The sequence below is a fragment of the Acinonyx jubatus genome, chromosome D1 (assembly GCF_027475565.1).
Source record: "Acinonyx jubatus isolate Ajub_Pintada_27869175 chromosome D1, VMU_Ajub_asm_v1.0, whole genome shotgun sequence".
In the NCBI taxonomy this organism is placed as follows: Eukaryota; Metazoa; Chordata; class Mammalia; order Carnivora; family Felidae; genus Acinonyx; species Acinonyx jubatus.
The window spans coordinates 9,531,531-9,551,920 of NC_069390.1; the positions used below are offsets into that span (position 1 = coordinate 9,531,531).

Below are 20,390 nucleotides of genomic sequence, written 5' to 3' on the forward strand. Positions count from 1 at the left end.
TCAACCCACTGAGCCGCCCAGGCTCCCCCTCCCTGCCTCTTTCTAATGGAAGGTTGGAGTTCACAGTCAAAACCTCAGGGCTGCTGGGTGTGAGTGCAGGACAGTGGTGCGGGGATCGATTGGTGATGTCTGCAGGCAGCGCAGGCAGGGATATGACGGCTGTGGCCTTGCCAGCCACTCCCGCTCTTAGATGGTTTCTTCGCAAGGAAAAGTAGTCACAGGGTGGGCCTGGAGAGGTGTCTTGTGATTCCACATCCCCTCCCCACCTGTAGCGGTGTGGGTCCAGGCCAGTGGGGGAGGGGGAGGGGCATAGCAGCCTCGGAAATCCGTGTGTGCTGGGGCTGGTGATACCTTGAAGGGGCCCCGATTAGCCTGAGGCCTCAGGGCCTCTCAGCTAGTAGATCAGGACTCTGTCAAGGCCACCCAACCCTGTCACCCTGTCCAGCCACCAGCCTGGTCCCTCTTGATCTCCAGCCTCGCAGATTTCCTCCCATCCCTGCCCCCAGCTTCCATGGCCCCGGACAAGCCACACCCAGGGCCAAGGAGACACCAGACAACATTTCAGAGCCCTGGCAGCGGGTCCCACACCCCAGACTTGCTCTGCCTGGCCCTGTGATAGGATTTCCTGTCAGGCCTAGAGGGTTGTGGTGGGCAACGAGACGTGTGAGGGACCAAGGGACACGCAGTCTGTCCTCAGTATCTCCCAACAGTAGCTGATACTAACACATTTAACCCTCAGGGCTGTCCTGGGAGGTACCGTTTCCCCATTTTGCAGATAAAGCCTCTGAGGCACTGAGAGTTCACCCAGGAAACGGTGGCCCTAGATAGGAATGGATGAGACCAGCTCCAGAGCCGGCATCCTTTTTTTTTTTTTCTTTTCTTTTAATATTTATTTTTGGGAGAGCGCCAGTGGGGGAGGGACCGAGAGAGGAGGACGGAGCATCCGAAGCGCGCCCTACGCTGACAGGCAGGCAGCGTTTATGGGGCTGAAACTCACGAACCGCGAGATCATGACCCGAGCCGAAGTCGGACGCTCAACCCACTGCGCCACCCGGGTGCCCCAGAGCCAGGATCATTTTCCTAGACACCTGCCTTGTGCCTGGCGCTGGATTAGTCCTATTCTCCAGAGACGGAGAAACCGAGTGTCAGGCAGTGACAGAAGCGCATTTCCATCTAAGTTGGCTTCCCACGTTTTCCCCTGCTTACAGCCGCCCCCACTCCAGCTCTTCAGGCTTCTGGGGGTGCGCAGGGGCTCTCTGGAGGGGGCTCAGGGCTTTGGCTCTTGGAGTCGGGAGAGGATTAACCGACATCGGCCGTGCGGGAGTTGTGCCTCTTAAGTGAATTTTCTAGATAACTCACTTGGGCCTCTCGAAGTGCTCCTGGTACATGTGGCCACCTCTTAAAAGCTAGCTCCAACCATAGCCATTGAGCCTGAGCCCAGCCACACGCTGGCCTTACGCACTGCTCTGCTGTGTCACAGTCTGCAATCTGCCAAGCCTGCCCTCATGTAATGCTGCCAGGATTGCGTACCTGGGCGATGGGCTCCTCTTTGGGCCTCAGTCTTCTCATCTGTGAGTTGGGAGGATGGGACGAAATGACCTTCGCAGCTCCCCCACCCCTTTCTCGTGTCTTTTATGGTGGCAAAAAACACATATGATTTACTAGTCTCTTTACCCACCCATCCCTTGAGGGGCATCTGGGTTGTTTCCACCCGTTAGCTACCGTGAATAATGCTGCGATGAATAGGAGAGCGCACTTATCTCTTTGAGACCTTCTTTTCGATTCCTTTGGCAATTTATACAGAGAGGCGGGACTGCTGGGCAATATGTGGTAGTCCTGTCTTCAATTTGTTGACTTGTGTCTTCTATACCGTCTTCCACAGTAGCTTTGCCTTTTTACCATCTTGCCGGCAGCGCGGGGGGGGGGGGGGTGTTCCCGATTTTCTCCACACCTTTGCCAACGCTTGCCACGTCGGTGTTTTTGGATAATGGCCACCCTCATGGCTGTGAGGTGATAGCTCACTGCGGTTGTGATTTCTAGCGCTCTGATGATCGGTGGTGTTGAGCATCTTTTCATACGCTCGTCGGCCACTTCTATGCGCCGCCTTCTTACTCAGGGACCTTCGGAGGAGCCTGTGCTATAGCGACGCCGTCAGGGACAGACTTTCATGGCTGGTGGGGCCACAGCTCGTACGTGATTCTGTGGCCCTGGCCCCCTCAGACTGCACCCTTCGCCGAAGAGTTGTGTCCCGGGCCTGGTCCCCAAGCCCACGGTGTGGTGAACTTTAACTCAAAGCCAAGTTGCAAAGCTCTGACCTGTGTCTGCCACCGAGCACGTGCCTGGGCCTGGTGACTGCTCTTGCCGGTAGGCCCAGAGCTTTTGGGGGTAAATTTGCCCGCTGGCCTGCCCGAGTCTCACTGGGCTCTAGGACAGTGGCTGGTGGTTCCACAGCGGGCGGAGATGCGAGTGTGTCCCACGAGAGGCCCGTGTGCCAGGAGAGGCCCCATAGGGGCCGGGACAGGGGCCAGCCAGTGGTTCGAGGGGCTCCCCTCAAACCTCAAGCACAAGCACAAAAACCCTCCCCCCAAAATGCTGCAGCTGGCCAGACCCTCCCTTGTCTTTCAGCTAATTCTCCCCTCCCCCTGCCTAAACCCAGGGCCTGGCAGTGGCCCAATGGCAGCTCAGGAACGCCAAGTGGAGCCTCTCCCTTTCCAAGTGGTCTGAGAGGCTTCGAGATGCCCTGACATGGAGGGTGTGGGGATTGGGATCATGGAGTCTCAAGCTCTCCCAGACCCCGTGATTTTAGGAGCGTTGCAAAGTCCCCTGAGTGGAAGCCTGGAGTGGTGAAGCCACCGATGGAAGCCTCGAGGCCTGCAGAGAAATCACACGTGGGAAGCTGTTGGCTGGGTTATGAGGGAGAGACCCCCAGTTCAGGCCTTAGGGGACCACAGCCACAGGGGGCAGGGGAGCTCCACGACCTCTCTCTCCTTGCTGGGAGAAAGTGGCTGGAAGGGTGGCACTGTCCTGAGCCCTGTCTTTGCTTTACCTCCTGGGGACCCTGTGCAGGCCTTCATCTTCCTCACCTCTCTGGGGGCAGCTGGGGCAAGGGGAGGTTCCAACCCACTCCAGTCCCCCAGCTGCCTTGCACGTGGCTGAGACCAGGGGGGTGGGGGAAGGGGTCAGCATTAGGGGAACATGGAGGGCTGCTAAAGATGCGGTGGTGGTGGGGGGCCATGCCCCTGGGGGGCGGCTGGATTTGGGTGCGGGAGCTTCAGGTCCCCTAAGAGCCTGCCTCGGCTATCCTGGTGCTTCTGTGCAAACCTGGTAGGGTTCTGCTGTCACCTCCCACCTCAGCCGCCAGCCACACACCTCTATCCACCCGGCCCCCAACACGCACGCATGCTCAGGGAGGCGGTTCAAGGAGGAGTCGGTGCTCAGGCCATCCAGGGCCATAGTGACCGCAAGGCCTGACCGGTTGTCCTGGCAACCGAATAGAGGTCTGGTGGTACCAAGGAGAACCCAGAAGCCCCTTCAGCCTTTCTTGGCAGCCTGGCCTCCTGCCCCACAAATTCCAGCTATCATGATATCCTACAAACTGTGAAACCAAGATAAAAAGTTAGTGTATCAGGGGCACCCAGGCGGCTCAGCCGTGCGACTTCAGCTGGGGGCATGATCTCACGGTTTGTGGGTTCGGGCCCCGAGTCAGGCTCTGTGCTGACAGCTCAGAGCCTGGGGCCTGCTTCGAATTCTGTGCCTCCCTCTCTCTCTGCCCCTCTCCCACTCACACTGTGTGTGTGTGTCTCTCTCTTTCTCAAAACATACATAAACATTAAAAAATAAAGTTACAAGAGAAATACCCTCAGTGTTCTCAAAGTGCATTCTCTGAGCCAGCACATCAGCATCACCACCCTTGGAACCCGTTCCAAATGCAGTCCTCTGCCTTCAGACCTGCCCTGCCGAATCCCACTCTGCGGGTGAGCCCAGCCGGCCTGTCATGACAAGCTCTCCCATGATTCTGATGCGGTCAAGTTTGATACCCGCTACCCTGCCTCATAACCTCAGCCTGATTTCATTTCACGTTGCGTGTGAACGCTTCGCTTTTAGGAACAGGTGTCTTTATCTCAAAAAAAAAGAAAAAAAAACCCTACAAAGTAATTTGGGGAGCCCCCTACACCCTCAAAAGGACTTGAATTTATTTAAGCCAAAAGCGGGGGAAGGGGACTGTAACAGGCAAGCCATCCAGCAGAGCACCCGTGAATGCCAGCGCCCCGCCCCCGACTCCGGTGCCCCCTTCTCCCCTTCCACGCCACCGGCCACCCTTCGGGATCCCAACCCTGCAGTTCCAACGGCCCCCGCAGACGGCCCCCGCGTGGGGCGGGTTGGCCCGGCCACGATCCTCAGCCCCGACGGCGGCCTCGTCGCCCCGCCGCTGGGGCGCCCCGATTGGCGGAAAGCTGTTTACAGTCGCCTCGAGGTAGCGTCCCCACCTCTGTGCGCTCAGGATTTAACGTTCCAGGACGCGTGGCTCGAAACCCCGTGTGCGCAGACTGTCGTTCCAAGCGCCGCCGGCGCAGACCTGGGCCCCGAGGGCACGCGCGGCGCCGGCCGAGGGTGTAAAGTCCCCGTCCCTCTCCCGTGTCCCCCGCCCCACCCGCGGGGCCGGGAGCGGACGACACCCCCGGCAGCGCCGGGCGTGGTGGCCGCGGCCCCCGCGGGCGGGGCGGGCCCCCCCAGACACCGCCCTCGCCGGCCCGGAGAGCCGCGCAGCCAATGGAGGCCGAGGCGCTGCGCGGGGATTGGAGCGGGCGCGGGGCGGGCCGGCGGGGCCGAGCGAGGGGAGGAGGCGAGGCGAGCGCTGTCAGCGCGGTTATAAGGGAGGGAAAAGTTCCCTGCGCCGGGAGCCGGGCAGGCGCACGCTCGTACGGCGGCCGCAGCGGCAGGGCGGGGCCGCGGAGGAGCGGGTGGCAGCGGAGGACGCCCCCGGGGACGCGACTCGCTCCCCTCGGGGTCTCTGTCGGACCTCGGAAAGGTACCGGCAGGGGGCGGGGGGGCCGAGGGCTTTTGCACGGGGCCATGGGCGACGTCGGGGAGCCCGGCCGGGGGCCCGCGCAGCCGGGGGCGCCGCTGCCCACCTTCCGCTGGGAGCAGATCCGCCCGCACAACCTCCCGGGCGACAAGTGGCTGGTCATCGAGCGTCGCGTCTACGACATCAGCCGCTGGGCACAACGGCACCCGGGGGGCAGCCGCCTCATTGGCCACCACGGCGCTGAGGACGCCACGGTAAGGAAGCCCACCGCTGGCCGGGTTGGAGCCTGGAGCTCGCTGGGGCCTGGTCGTGGGCACTGCGATCCGCTCTGCTTGCACGATCTGGCATCCTTTCTACTCTTCGCTGACCCTTGATACTCTTCGCTGACCCAGAATTGGGATGGACAAGCCAGGGCCTGATGTGGGCCGAGGAGGCCACGTCCCTGCGCGGAGGACCTGCACACCCGGCCATGGACGGGGTGGGGGCTGGGCTGGAGCGGGTCTGTAGGGGGAGTGAGGGGCTCTCAGAGGTGGGTGTGCCATGGCCGACTAGCCGGCCCGAAGTGTGAGCCCTCCCTGCTGCTCTGAGCTTCTCTCTGTTCTGGGTCCCCCAGGCCAGGTTGCTTCTGCCGAGTGCCAGGGGTAGGGTGGGGTCCCCAGGGGACTGGCAAGGCTGTGCCACCAGAGGCTGGGGGCTGGGCAGTAAAGCTTGGGCAGTGCCCAGAGGTCTGTGGCTTTCCCAAGCGCTGCTGTAAACTGCTTTGAGGGGCAGTGACTCACCTCTCCTGGGCTGGCAGCTGCACGTGGGAGAACTTTGCCAGCCAGGCTGGGTGGGCCTCCTCGGGAAGCACAGTCACCCCAGGAATAGACTGACCCTTGGGAACCCCGACTTCCCTTTCCCAGCCCATGTCTAGACATGTCTTGCCAAGGAGGGTTGTGACCCGGTCCAGTGGGAGCATCTGGCCGGAGCCCAGTGGTAGAGTAGCCTGTTCAGGGAGCCTCCTCACCAGCCCCTTCCCGTGGTCCAGCAATCCCTTGTCTGGAGAGACCACGATGCTCTGCCTTGACCGTCGAACATTCGAGATGGGCCACACCGGGTACCAGGAATCTTCAAGATTCCAGGAGACGAATCCCTAAGTGGCAGAACTTTCGGCAGCAGAAGAGTGTGTCCTGTCCCGGGAGGTCCTGTTTACCAGGACTGCCAGGTTGGACAGTCTCCAAAGACTCTAAGGGAAAGGTCCCTCTTCCCCACTTCCCCTCTAAGAAGCCAAGGGTTTAGAGGCAGAAGCCTCCTGAAAGGCTAGACACTGACAGACTTGTCCACGGGCCGGGTGGTGGCCATGGAGTTGAAGACGACTAGGGGCCAACAAGTGGGTGGCCACGCACAGGCCTGTATGCGTGTGAGCGCTGCACGCATTCGTGTGCACGGTTGGACGCGCATGCATTTCTGCCGGGGTATGGGGCGGTTGGGGTGCTGCTGCCCCTCCCCCTCAGCTGGCTGTGCCCTCGCCACCCCTGAGGGATCCTGTGGCTGCGTGCTCGGGCCTATTTCAACCTCGGAGCTGAAGGGCAGAATGGAGGCAGGCGAGAGGAAAGGCTGACGGAGGGCATTTCTCAATGCTCTTTCCTGTCTGGTGCCCAGGCCGGTGCTGGGGGGCCTCTCACAAGGGAACCCCATCAGACGCTTATCTCTTGACTCTGAGACCTCCATCTGGCAGGTTTCTTACTGATTCATCACCAGTAAGGTCTGTTGCCCATTTCCAGAGAAGCAGTCTGTGTGCTCCCTGGGGCTCGGTCCTGGCTCTGCCAGTGGAGACTCTGTGTGACCTTGAACCAGGCGTCACTCCTCTGAGCCTCAGTTTCCTCATCTGTAAAGAGGGGAGAGCTGGGCCAGACAGTGAGCCAGCTGTGGGCAGGACCCTGCCTTTTCAACTTTGTGGCCCCAGGCCTGCCCATGGAGTAGTCCTTCCTGGTCGGTATACGTTGCTGGCTGATAAGTGTGAGCATGTCCTGCAAACAGATGGACAGATTATAGACCGGCCCACTGCTGTGTGTGGTCAGGCCCAGCCCCCAGGCGCCCATTCCAGGCCTTGGAGTGCAGGTAGGGGTGGGGCAGCTGTCATGCCGGGGCTGTGTTCCTGAGGCCATCTCTCACTAGCCCCAGCCGCCCATCAGCTGTTCTCATGTCCAGGCAACAGAAGCCTTCCTGCCAGGAAATTCCCAGAGTTCCTGTGCCATGAAGTCAGCCTGTGGCCATCCTGGGATACAAAACTGGGTACCCTGGGGAGAGTGCTCTGGGCCCCTAGCCAGGTTTCTCTAAGAGTCATAGGCGGCTTGAGACTAGTGGAGGCAGCCAGGGAGGGGCGAGGCCTGGCTGTTGCTGACCAGAAGTATACCAGGGCTGGGTACTGAGTACTTGCTCTGTGCCAGGCTCCAGGTTTAGCACTTGACTTATGGATGCTCTCTTTTAATCCCCAGGATACCCCTAGGAGGCAGGTACTGTTACTGGTTTTTCCCACTTTACAGATGGGACAACTGAGGCTCAAAAAAGCAGAGTGACTTGAAATTAAGTGGTGGGTCTGAGATTTGAATCCATAGCCCATCTTCTTAACCCCACGCTACCCTGTGACTTCACCGGCTTTTCCATTCGTTCATTCTGCAATTATTGGATCAGTAAACCCAGGAGCAGATATTCAGCGAGCAGGTCCTAGCCACCAAACTCTGCTCTAACCTCTGAAGATCCAGCTGCGAACAAAACATCTCAAGGAGGAAGTTAGAGCAAAAGCTCAGAAGTGGGACGGTACTCAAGGAACAGTGAGGGTATGGTGCGGCTGGGAGGGGGCAGGCAGCAAGGTCCAGAGGTGACAGGAGTTGGCTGGGCTTCTGTGTCCTTGGAAGCGGGACTTTGGTTTATTCTAAGGGGATCTTTGGAGGGCAGAGCGGGGAAGCCAGGGGAATCTGATATACATTTAAAAGGATCCCTAGGGAAGACAGAGCCTTCCTGGAGAAAGGCAGGAGGCTAAGGGAAGAGATGGTGGGATGATTGTCCCGGGTAAGGTCACTCAGAAGAGGTGGCCATTCACCTGGGCTCCGAAACGCAGGCATGGCCAGGGCAGAAGGCAAGAGCGGCTATGGTGTGGCATTCAGACAACAACCGATTGAAAGAAAGCGGGTGTGAGTGTTCGCCCATTTTGCAGATGAGGAGACAGGCTGAATATGAGTGATGCGAAGGGACCTTCTTGGGGCCCTCAAAGGGCAGGGCATCAGGTCCTTGGGCTTGGAGGGTGGGACTTGTGTCTGGGTAGCAGCTGGGGGGAAGTGAGGTATATCCCAGGCCTCAGAGTGAGGGTGGGGCCTCAGAGAGGGGCTGGCCATGAACCCAGATGACCTGGCCCCAGAGCCCACGCTCAGGCTTCCTCCCACCTCGCTGGCTGCCTTGGAAACCCTGCTGCCCGATGGCCACTCCCCATGAAGTGTGACCTCTCCGGGCTCCGTAGGTGGTTTCTGTAATGTCCCCACCCACTCAGGCCCCTTCCCAGGGTAGTCACAGTGCCCAGCTCCCCCCTGGGGGAGTGCTGGGCAGGAACACGGTACAGAGGTGGGCCGGGCACCCTGGCAGTCCTGCTTTTCCTCCCCAGGGCACCCAAGCGCTACTCTGTATAGCAGAAAACAGCTAGGGAGAACCAGGGCTTGAGGAGGGAACTGGAGAGTGGTGGTGGAGAAAGTGTCAGTGGGTATGGCCCCTTTGGGGTCGCTGACTCGGGAAGTCAAGGGTGCTGGGGGGAGGAGCCCTACTGTGTGTGCTGGCCCGTCACCAGCCACACCAGGGGTGGCTTCCCGGGAGGGTCTGTCCTGGAGTTGCCCCCGCCCGCATGGGTGCGAGTTGGACGCGTCGCGTTCGGAGCTGTGCCTCAGTGTCCTCATCTGCAAAACGATGCACTGATAGTGCTTCTCCACTGGCTCTGATGAGGAATGATGTGGGGAGGGGATGGTAAAGAGCATGAGTGCTGGGCACGAGGGTCTCCTGCATCTTCCACCTGCGAGAGGGAGGGGCGGCGGGATTCCTGGGGTGTCCCTTGACGCTTACCCCCCTACTCCCCATCGTCACAACCCACCACTGCCTCCTCCGCAAAGGCTTAAGGAGGCAGCAAGGACAGACCCAGACCTCCTGAGTGCCCCCCCCACCCCCCCACCCCCGCCCACAGCCCTGCTCCATTCCCTTCCTGAGCTGGAACATTCCCGATTCTTTGGGGGAGTGACCAGAAATGTTCCCCATCCCGTGTGTCTGTTCCCCAGCCTCAGGCTGGCCAGGGCCCGACCAGCAGGGTGGACTCCACTCTCCTCCCTCACGCCTACAGGCCCACCCTCCAAGGCCACTAAGTCTGAGTGGATTCGGGCGCATCAGGCCAGCGGGGCCTCGGCCAGAGCTGGACACCGGGCCCTTCTAAGTGCACTTTTACCTCCACTGACTCAGTCCTCCCCGCAGCCTCACAAGATGGGCACGGGCGGTTTCTGATTTACTAATGCGAAAATACTGAGTGGAGGAGAGTGCGATCTTGTCTGTGGCTCATAAGTAGCTGTTCAGGTTCCGTTCTCAGCAGGCTGGCGCTGAGCCCCGCACTCCCACCCCTCAACTGGCTGCTATTCGGGGCTTGTATCGGGCTATGGGGGCAGGGCGGGAGCCACTGTGAGCTTTCCAGGGACCGAGGTGGGGCTGGCAGGGCGTGGACATCACAGAGCTGCTTGGGTTCGCATCCCGACTCTGTCATGACAAGCTCTGACCTGGGCAGATGCCCCTGCCACTTCGAGCCTCTGTTCCAGCAAACTGGTTCATATCCCTGCCTTGTTGGCTGTGGATGGTTGGCTCTTGTCCACTCACTCACACCTGCTATCCAGCCCCTGCCCTGCCAGGCTCTAAGGACGCTCCTGTGACCGTAGCCTGTCGCTGCCACCAGCGGGTTCACCCAGCTCTCTTCCCAGACCCCGTGAGAGACCCCGAGTGCCACCTTCCCCTTGTTAGGTGGGGAAGGATCATAGGGAGGATGTTTCCAGGTGCACCAGGGGTAGGTGGGGGTGGGGCCTTCTGCAGTGCCCCAAGAAATGCCAGGACCACCCTCCTGTCCCCCACAGTCCAGTCGCTAAACAGCCAGGTCCCTGGCTGTGTGGGATGATGACCAGCTTCATGGTGAGGCCCCCCACTACAACCTTCCCCCCCCCACACACACACACAGGAGACCCACTGCCTCCTCTCTGGCCCAGGAGCGGCCACAAGCCCAGTTCTGTAGTCAGACTGGGTTCTGATCCACTCGCCATCAAATGGAGCTGTGTGCTCTTTGTAAGTGGCTTAACCTCTCTCAGTCTTCTGCCCAGGCCCCGGGTCCTTAAGCAGTAGCCCAGAGAGGATCTGGTCCGTTGGTCCCAGCAAGTATTCCAGCAAGAGCTGATTTGCTGGTGCGTCAGGTTTGGGTCTGAGGCCGGCGACCCACCTTGTTGGTGCCGAGAACGCGATAGGGTCAGCGGTGCCCACCAGCCCCGGGAGCCCACCTGCTTTCCAAGGACCCGCCACAGCCCTGCCCATCTCCTCCCATCAGCCGGAGCCTGGTCTGCGAGCTCTGGGATTTTCTCGCCAGCCCTTCTGGGGCTCACACCTCCCCTTGCCACACCAGGGGATAGACCTGGCTGGAGGGCCCTCGGGTGGCCCTGTCCATCAGTGCTTCTCCAGGCCTGGCCTGGGTGAATCAGGACCCAGGGAGAAGCATCCAGGAAGTTGGCCCTGGACCCCCCCGGGGATCTGCTGGGCGCTAGGGTGGTCCCAGAAGACACAGAGGGAAGAAGGGCTGGGAGAGAAGGACTGGAAGAGGAAGGAAGAAATCCTGGGGCCGTGGCCACAGTAGGCACGCGTGGGCCCCATGTGCCACGAGGGAGTTTCAGCGGAAACTCCCCAGCGCCTGCTCATCAGCCTTAAAAAGGAAGGAAATTCTGACACCTGCTACAATAGGGGTGAGGCTTGAAGACGTTATGCTGAGTGACATGTTAGTCTGGCATAAAAAAGGACAAATCTGTTTGATTCCTCTTATCAGGGGTCCCTCCAGTGGTCCAATTCGTAGAGACAGCAGAGTGAGTGGTGGCTAACAGGGGCTGGGGTGGGGGTGGGGGGTTGGTGTTTCATGAAGACAAGAGTTTTAGTTGGGGAAGGTAAGAAAGTTCTAGAAGTGCACGGTGGTGATGGATGGCCAGCAATGTGAGCACACTCAGTGCCGTTAAACTACACACTTAAAAAGGGTGAAAGCGGTGAATTAAGGGGAAAAAAAAAAAAAAAAAAAAAAGTTACTGCTCTGAAGTCCAGAGCCAGAAAGGCCCCGGGGTCTTGCCCTCTTTTGTCTAGTCCCAAGCTGGAGGGTCGACTCGCTCAAGGTCGCAGCGGGTGGGGTCAGCCCAGCCAGCCCCAGAGTGGCCTTCCCTCCTAGCTCCCCAGGAGCCTGGGGTACCCCCCACCCCGTCAGCAGCTTCCTGGGGTGGGGGCCAGCCTCCCCCACACTTTCTCACTCCCAAATGTCCTGCCCCTCCATCAAGGTCATCCCGGAGAGGCGGGGAGATCAGTAGTACACAGCCCCCTCCCCTCTTAGGAGCTCAGGGAGGGAGTCTAGGTTTTTCCAGAAACAGCACCCTCCCAGCCCCCAGCTCTCTGGGCTGCCCTAGGCCAGCAAGAGAGCAGACAACAGGAAAGGGGACCGTTCAGGTGGATCCTGCAGGTGGTGCCTCTGCGTGGGGGGTGGGGGGTGGGGGCCCCGAGGGGCCTAAAGTGCTTCCTCCTCCCAGGACTGTGGGGAAGTCCCGGTAGTGAGTGTAGGGGCCCAGCTTCTGGTAGGCTCCCTAGCAAGAGAACGATGGGAGGCCCCTGTTGTCAGCCTTTGTCCAAGGTGCTTCCTTTGGTCGCAGCAGTCACCTTCCCAAGGCCCAGGGGACACCCACCCCGTGGTGTTTCCACAGTTCAGGCAGCTGGATGACTAGTCCCTTCAGAGAGAGTCCAGGGAGAAAGACCCATTGAAGAGCTGGGAACAGTAACGAGCCAGGCACACCAGGACCGGATTAGAGAGACTGAGGGAGCCCGGCTGGGCAATCCGAGTTGGCTCACGCTCCAGTGCTGCCTGGGCCACTTCCTAACTGGTCCTTGACCCCAGCGCTTTGTCTTTCTCGAGTTTCCAACCCCTGTTGCATTGCACCCCATCCCCACCCCCACCTGTTCCAGAGAATCACAGGAATGTTCCATATTTATTTGATTTTTTTTTTTTTTTTTGTAAAACCCATCGTTTCCACGTCTGCTTTTAAAATCAAATGAGTTGAACCATGTATCTTCCTTGCAAACCTGAGAACCCAGTCTGTGTGGCCCTGGACTGATTTTTGGAGAAGGGTGCCCTGTGCTGGGGGAAGCAGCTGGGGCCTGGGGCACCCGGGGCCTGAGGAGGACCTGGCAGGGCATTCAGGGCCCAGGGAGAACCCAGCAGGGCATCCAGGGCCCGGGGAGGAGCCGGCAGGACATTCAGGGCCTGGGGAGGACCCGGCAGGGCACCCAGGGCCCAGGCAGGACCAGGCAGGGCACCCAGGGCCTGGGCAGGACCTGGCAGGGCACCCAGGGCCTGGGCAGGACCAGGCAGGGCACGCAGGGCCTAGGGAGGACCAGGAAGGGCTAATGGGCAAGGCTGACCCATTTGGCCTTCTTTTTATGACCCCTGAACAACCAGCTGCTTCTCCATCTGTCTGCTCTGCCTTCTACCCCGTCTCTATCTGCCCCTCCATCCACCTGACTGTCTGCTCTCCTTCAGGATGCCTTCCACGCCTTCCACCAGGACCTCAATTTCGTGCGCAAGTTCCTGCAGCCCCTGCTGATTGGAGAGCTGGCCCCGGAGGAGCCCAGCCAGGATGGACCCCAGAATGTGAGCGGGGCCCTGGTGGAGGCTAAGCCCCCAGTGCGGGGGCCTGGAGGGGTGGGGAGCATCCCCGGTAGCAACGCCATCCACATTACTCCAGGGGGGACCCGGGTCCTGGGCTGGGTTTGCCTTCCCTTCCCGGGCAGCAGCCGAAGGTAGAGCTGTAGGAGGCCCGCAGGAGCCCAAGGCCCGGGTCTGGCTGGGCCGGCATTTGCCATGTTTCATCTCCCTTCTTGCTGAAGGCTAGCCCCTTCCTGCTCTGGGTCCGGCATCCCCATCGACACTGAGGGTTTTGAAGCACTGGGCTCTAAGGGTTTTCCCAGCTCTGCCTTTCTCTGCTTCTTGTGTGCCCACGCCTCTGGCGGGGTGAGCCCCGGCCACCAGCCGGCTCCCCAGCTCAGACCCCACGCCGGTGCTCTCACCCCTCCATCTCTTGGGCTCTACCCCTTGGGCCTGACACTGGGAGTGGCTGCAGCGTGGGTCGCTGTTGGGGGCTCCCGGGGACAACCCAGGGGGAGGGGGGGAGGGGAGGGCCGCTTCCATAGCTGACCAGCCATTCGGCCGTGGCAGGCCCAGCTGGTTGAGGACTTCCGAGCCCTGCGCCAGGCAGCTGAGGACATGAAGTTGTTTGAGGCCAAGCCCGCCTTCTTCGCTCTCTTGCTGGGCCACATCCTGGCCATGGAGGTGCTCGCCTGGCTCACCATCTACCTCCTCGGCCCGGGCTGGGTGCCCAGCACCCTCGCCGCCCTTGTCCTGGCCACCTCCCAGGTGACTCCAGCATTCTTTTGCCGCCACCCGAACTGCCCAGTAGACGTGGGGCCCGGCCCGTGGGGACACTCTGGACATACCTGCTGAGTGAATGAATGACTGGCCAGAGGCCCCGTGACGGCTGTGTCTGTAGGTCAAGCTGCATTTTAAATGAGCCGTGGAAGCTCAGGGCGGGGAACCAGAAGTCTCCATGACAGACTGGCAAGCCCGTAGACCTCCCGAGACTCAGTTGTCCTCATCAGTTAAAAAAGGAAGCTGGCCCACAGGGTCTTAAGATGTAGCATGAGCGGCGGCCGCGTCCTGTGAGCGGGGAGGGCACCCTGGGGCCCCTTCCCACCGGCTCCTGACCCTGCTCCCCTCCCCAGGCTCAGTGTTGGTGTCTGCAGCATGACCTGGGCCATACCTCCGTCTTCCGGAAGTCCCAGTGGAACCACCTGGCCCAGCAGTTTGTGATGGGACAGCTGAAGGTGAGGGTGGGGGTGGGTGGTGGGCAGCCGTGGGGCTGAGCTGGGGGTGCCCCGCCGGGTCCACCCACGCGGTCAGGCACCTGGCCCCCGCCCTCAGAGCCCCCCTTGTCCCCTGCAGGGCTTCTCTGCCCACTGGTGGAACTTCCGCCATTTCCAGCACCACGCCAAGCCCAACATCTTCCACAAAGACCCGGATGTGACCGTAGCGCCCGTCTTCCTCCTGGGGGAGTCGTCGGTCGAGGTGTGTGGGAAGGACGTGGACTCACTCGTCTGGGCCTCAGGCAGGGAGGCGGAGAGGTCACAGGCAGGCGGCAGGGGACCCTGGCCACAGCCCTCCGTCGTCAGAGCCTCCATTTTCCCATCTGCGGTAGCCACTGAGTCACTGTGACCGAGCCCCCCACTGTCACTCCACGCTGAGTCCCTACCCAAAGGGCACCCCTTCCCCACCTCCCAGCCTGCCGGGGGTGAAGGGCCCACCTGCTAGAACCCGGGGTTGCCCTTGCCCCCTGACCCCAGCCCTGGCTGTCTCCTCTGCAGTACGGCAGGAAGAAGCGCAGATACTTGCCCTACAACCATCAGCATCTGTACTTTTTCCTGAGTGAGTGTCCCTCGGTCCTCCTGGAGGTGGGGGCACAGCCGGGGGGCCAGGACCTGTCTGCCCCTGCCTGCTTCCACCGCCTCCCGGGCCAGGGGCGGACCTGTTCAAACCCCCTCATTATGGCGCCGGCACACCTCTCCCAGCCCTGCTGGCCCCAGCCTGCAGCCTGGGCCCACTCTACCCGGCCCTGCCCCGGGGTTTTCAGGATTCCTTGCTGCACGCACGCCGGAGTGGCCTGGAGCCCTAGGGCCCCGGGGGGTTGGCGGGGTGGCCAGGATGAAGACTTAAGGGGACGTGGGAGGCTGGCCTCCTCAGGAGGAACACGGAGGCGGTGGGGCGAGGGCCAGCCCGGGGAGGCTCGGAGGCCAAGGGAAGATGGGTGGCCAAGGCCACGTGGGTGGCGCAGCGTCAGCCGGCTGGATGGGACCGGCACCAGGCCCCACGGGCATTCCCGGGCTGTCTGCGCCGCCCCACTCCCTGACTCCCTCGGCCTGGCCTGCCTGGCACCCCTGCCCTGCTCCTGAGCCCTCCTGTGCCCCTTGCAGTCGGCCCGCCGCTGCTCACCCTGGTGAACTTTGAAGTGGAGAATCTGGCGTACATGCTGGTGTGCATGCGGTGGATGGTGAGTGGGGGCTCTGCGCAGGCCCCCCAGGGGATGCAGTTGTGGTGGCGGGATGTGGGCCACAAGGGGGAGGCCCCGTCCGCGAATGCAGACGGGTGCACACGCGTGTGCACGCGCATGCGGCTGTGATGCGTGTGTACTTGTGCGAGTGTGCGCGAGGCGCGCGGTGCTCTCCCGGTCGGGGTGCCCTCCCTGGGGGTGGGGGTCCCCTGGGCCGGCTCTGCCAGGCACTTGTCCCCAGGGAGGGGTTCCCCCATTGCACACTCTTCCATGAGGCCAGCAGGGCAAGGATCCTGTCCTTTTACGTAGCTGAGAAGACAGAGGCCCAGAGAGGGGTAGTGACCCGTCCGGGGCTCCGAGGCACATCAGGCAGAAGGGGTGGATGACCCCAGCTCCCTTTCCCGGCTGCCTCGGGGGCCTCTGCCCTCCTCCACCCTCCTCTGCAGGACTTGCTCTGGGCTGCCAGCTTCTACTCCCGCTTCTTCCTGTGCTACATCCCCTTCTACGGCGTTCCTGGGGCGCTGCTCCTCTTCGTCGCTGTCAGGTATGGCCAGATTCGGGATGGCAGGGAGGTGGGGAGGCCACACACAGGCAGCAGGGGACCCTGACCACAGCCCTCCAGTGTCAGAGCCTCCATTTCCCCATCTGCAGGATGGGGACAGCAGTGCAGCCTCCCTGGGTTGTTGGGAAACACGAGTGACAGGACCCCAGGGACAGTGGGTCTGCAGGAAGTGGCCTGGCTTATAAGCAGCCCCATGGATGTCCGCCCTCATGAGCAGGGCTGCTCCGAGCTCTGCCTGGCAATGGACCCTGCTTTGCTCAGCCTCTTTAAACACCACTGGGAAAGGGGTCCCGTGATCCCATGGTGCAGACGAGGAAGCCAAGGCCCGGGTCTGGTGCAGGGGGTGAGCTGGACATGGGCAGTGCCTGAGCTCCCCTCACAGGGTCCTGGAGAGCCACTGGTTCGTGTGGATCACGCAGATGAACCACATCCCCAAGGAGATCGGCCATGAGAAGCACCGGGACTGGGCCAGCTCTCAGGTGGGCAGCAGGGGTGGGGCCGGGCAGGGACCCAGTGAGGGGGATGGGGGCCCCCCATGCCCGCCTCTCTCACCTGTGCCCCGCCCACTTCCGCCAGCTGGCAGCCACCTGCAATGTGGAGCCCTCGCTCTTCATCGACTGGTTCAGCGGGCACCTCAACTTCCAGATCGAGCACCAGTGAGTGTGGGGTGGGAGTGAGTCCTGAGCCCAGGAGCTGATGAGGGGCCCCTGTGTCTAGTCTTTCCCCAGGGAGTCCAGGACATAAGCCCTGGACTCCCTGGAGGCTGGGGAGAGGTGGTGAACGGGGCGGGGGGGGGGGGCCTGGGTGGCGATGGGTGGGGTGGGGGCCCCCTCCGTCACCCGTCACCTCAGGTGCCAGCACACGCTCTCCCCACCAGCCTCTTCCCCACGATGCCAAGGCACAACTACCGTAGGGTGGCCCCGCTGGTCAAGGCGCTGTGTGCCAAGCACGGCCTCAACTATGAGGTGAAGCCCTTTCTCACCGCCCTGGTGGACATCGTTGGGTAAGGATCCCCCGCTCAGCGCCCCTTCCTGGGCACCTGGCTCTCTGAGCCCAAGAGCTGGCATTCAAGGCCTGTCTGATCCACCTTTCGGTCCTCAGCCTGTGCCTGCCCTCCCTTCCCAGGGCTCTTTCACACTGCCGGGGTTTAGGGCAGCCTCTGCCATGGGCCCAGACCCTGTCCTGAGGGCTATAGATAACATCAGTGAGCAAAACAGGCCGAGATCCCTGCCTAGCAGATCTGGAAACCAGTTAAACTAAGTAAATTACAGAAACTGTGGGAAGAGAAGGTATGCTTTGGCGAAATGGAAGCAGAAAACCTAAGAGTAGGAGCAGGAGAGGGGACTTGGGAGTTTTAGTAGGGTGGCAGGGTAGGTGGAGTCAAGAAGGTCACATGTAAGCAGAGACAGGGAGGGGGGCAGAGGGTTGGCAGTGGTGACCTCGGGGGGAAGAGCATCTGGGGCACGGGAACAGCAGTGCAAAGGCCGTGAGGCAGGCATGTGCTGGTGTGAGTGGAGGAGGGACACACGGGACCTGGATTCCCTGACCGGGAGTGCACCGATGGGGCTCGATTTGAAGCAAGAAGCAGTGCAGGGGTCCCTGTAGCCGTCTGGGTGAGGGACAATGGAGGTGGCCTTGGCAGTGGGGAGCAGAGGTCAGATTCCCCCCGCCAGAGCTCTTCTACCTCTGCGCTCTGCACATGCTGTTCCCTTTGCTTGCAGGCCCTTCCTTCTATGCTGGTGTTTGAACTCTTGCTGCTTCCCCTTCATGACCCTTCCAAGCCCCGTCGTCCGAGCCCCTGCCACTGGGCAGGGTCCCATTAGAAGAGCTGGCTCAGGGGTTCCTGGCGAGTGGTTGATATTTCTGGCTCCTCTGCCTGTCATCGGGCTCCTGGTGGGCAGCCTCCGTGCCTTACACACGGGCTCCAGGGTTGCAGGGCCTCGCAGAAGGAGACCAAAGAGAGAGGGACAGGCCCGTGCTGGCTGCTGCCCGGCCTTGGTCTCCCCCGACCCGAGGTCTAGATTCTACTCCAGTTGATGAGAGTGTAGCCCCCTCCCCGAGTCTCCCCTTCTGCTCCCCCACCCCAGCTGCCTGGCCCAGGGGAATGGGACGCGCGCAGGACTGTCTTGGGGGAGGGGTGAGAGAAGACACCCACCCCACCTCTGCCTCCTAGGTCCCTGAAGAAGTCTGGCGACATCTGGCTGGAAGCCTACCTCCACCAGTGAAGGCGGCACCCAGGGCCCCAGCGACCACCAAGCCGGCCCAGGCAGGCTTGACTACTCTGCCCCACCCCCACCCCCACCCCACCCCCCACCTGGGCTAGGGGGCCCTGCCCACCCTTCTGGATCTGCTGTCCTCACCTCACCACCCCCCTCACCTGTCTGCTTGGCAGCCCTAAGGCCATGGCTCTTGGCCAAACAGGACCAGGGCTAGGGGGATAGTACATAAAGCCACACAGCATGGCATGTTTTCCTAGAGCAAAAATTTAGGAAAAACGGTTATTTTTATATAAAAACAAACACAGAAAAACGGTGGAGTATTGAATCTGCAAGAATCTTGGAGCTGGACTTCCTGAGAGGAGTTTAGGCCACTTGGGCCATCAGGGTGCTGGGGGGGCAGGGGGGCAGGGGGAGAGACTGGTGGCCCTGGGTCGGGAAGCTGGCAGCTGGCCCAGGCTCGGGTCTCTGTGAGGGTCCCTCCCTTCCTGTCCTTTCACCCACTCACCAGCAACCTGCGGCCGTCACGTTGGGTTCACTCGCTTTGCTCCTCTGCAAGGTGGGACAGGAGCCGGTCCGGCAGACCAGGGCTCGGGCCACGTCTGCAGGCGCCCCCCTCTCACCCAGCACAGGAAGGGGAAGCCAGGATGTCCCCCCGCCCTGCACTGGCCTCCCGAAGCTTCTGTGGGGAGAAGCTTCCTAGGGCCACCTGCCCATCTTAGCATTTGCGCCCAGCATCATGCTGGCGGGGGTGCAGCTTGACTGTGTTCAGTGGCCCACAGGCTGCTTCTTTAAGCTGGAAGCAGCTTAAAGAAAACAAAGTGCTGAGCTAGGTTTTCTCTGAGGCCTTTTCTGGAGTGGGAACGGGGAGTTCTCCCCACCAGCCACAGGATTGCCCCTCGCTTTGTCAAGGCCCCCATGGCCCTGGACTGGGTTCTCTTCCGGGAGGTGGAAGGGGCACACGTGCTGGGGGTCTCATCCAGTCCTTTCCCAGGACCGCCCGGCCCCACCCTGATCCACACCCCATGCAGCTCCCACCCTCCTCTCCTCCGGAGTCCCGTAAACCAGGGGACTAGTCCCACCTCTGCCTGGACTCAGAGCTGCGTGACCTTGTGGAAGTTATTCAACCTCTCTGAGCGGTAGTATGATCCCCGAGGGTGACGGGTGACGGAAGGTAAAAGGGATGCTGTATGGAAGGCTCTTTGCATAGGGCTTGGCAACAGGCCTCTGAAATGTAAAAAGTTTTATGCACGAAGCCCTACGCCCTGGGGCCCCACCTGCCCTGACCTGGGACAAGCCCGTGGCTGTCTGAGCGGTGCCATGCGGGCCCGGGATGGCATTCCCTCCATCTCCTGTACAATCGCGGCATTTCCTGCAGTGGCTCGGAGGGACAGACCTGAGGGCAGCAGTCCCCACCGGGGGGAAGGCTGAGCCTGCAACGCCACCTAGGGGCAGCCAGAGTATCTGCACCATTGTGGGGCAGACCACGCTCCATGCTGCCCCTGGTGGTGGCCGTGGGGAGTGCTCTCCGCCTGCAAATGGGTGGTTGCCTAGGGACCTCCTCCTCCTCCGAGGACGCTTTGGGAAGACGCCTGGCCTCAAGTAGCCACCGATCTCTCCTTATTGCCTGAAATCCTTCACTGGCGGGTCATCCTTATCCTTGTTCCACTCTGTCCCCCATGCTAGAACCTCTGGGGATAGGTCATCACCCCTCTCCTGGGCTGAGCTCCCCCTTATCAGATGTCTTATGCAGTCATGGAACAAAAACCTAGGGAGCGTGGGCTAGGTTTGTAAAAGGAAGGAAGGAAGGAAGGAAGGAAGGAAGGAAGGAAGGAAGGGCCTTGGCAGAGCCTCCAAGAAACCCCGTATCCCTGCTTTACCATCTGCCTACATCTGCACAGCCCGGGCAGATGGCGGAAAAGGAGATTCACAAGTACCAGCCCTGCCTGTGATGTTGGGAATGGCTGGTCCCAGTTATGAACGGACTCCTTTGGGACAGGACAGGTCACTGTCTTTCACTGGTCTTTCCCACACTCCCCTTCCCTTGACACGTCCTAGAGCACCTGGCTGCCTCTTCTGCTTGGTCCTTTCCAAGCTCTCGGGACCTGTCACTAATTCTCCTGGGTACTGGCCCTTGAATTTGGAAGAAAGAACTAAATGCCTTCAAAATACAAAGAAACACATTTATAATGGCAGAGGACCAT

At 61.1% G+C, this 20,390-nt stretch overlaps 1 protein-coding gene across 1 annotated transcript; it reads left to right on the forward strand.

Moving 5' to 3' along the window:
- The first annotated feature begins 4,875 nt into the window (after window positions 1-4,875).
- Window positions 4,876-18,509, forward strand: FADS3 (fatty acid desaturase 3). The gene is made up of 12 exons (XM_027045942.2): window positions 4,876-5,280; window positions 12,849-12,959; window positions 13,524-13,721; window positions 14,087-14,188; window positions 14,307-14,429; window positions 14,726-14,786; window positions 15,332-15,408; window positions 15,855-15,952; window positions 16,353-16,449; window positions 16,547-16,626; window positions 16,848-16,973; window positions 18,144-18,509. Exons 1-12 carry the CDS (start codon window positions 5,074-5,076, stop codon window positions 18,193-18,195), a joined length of 1,332 nt encoding a protein of 443 aa, XP_026901743.1. The 5' UTR covers window positions 4,876-5,073; the 3' UTR covers window positions 18,196-18,509.
- Window positions 18,510-20,390: the final 1,881 nt, after the last annotated feature.

What these genes read in the sequence shown, in the direction of transcription:
- FADS3 (XM_027045942.2), top strand. Translation starts at nt 5,074, where the DNA reads ATGGGCGACGTCGGGGAGCCCGGCCGGGGGCCCGCGCAGCCGGGGGCG. An exon ending in ACGGCGCTGAGGACGCCACG is followed by an intron (nt 5,281 to 12,848) that starts GTAAGGAAGCCC and finishes GCTCTCCTTCAG; the next exon opens with GATGCCTTCCACGCCTTCCA. An exon ending in TTGTGATGGGACAGCTGAAG is followed by an intron (nt 14,189 to 14,306) that starts GTGAGGGTGGGG and finishes TGTCCCCTGCAG; the next exon opens with GGCTTCTCTGCCCACTGGTG.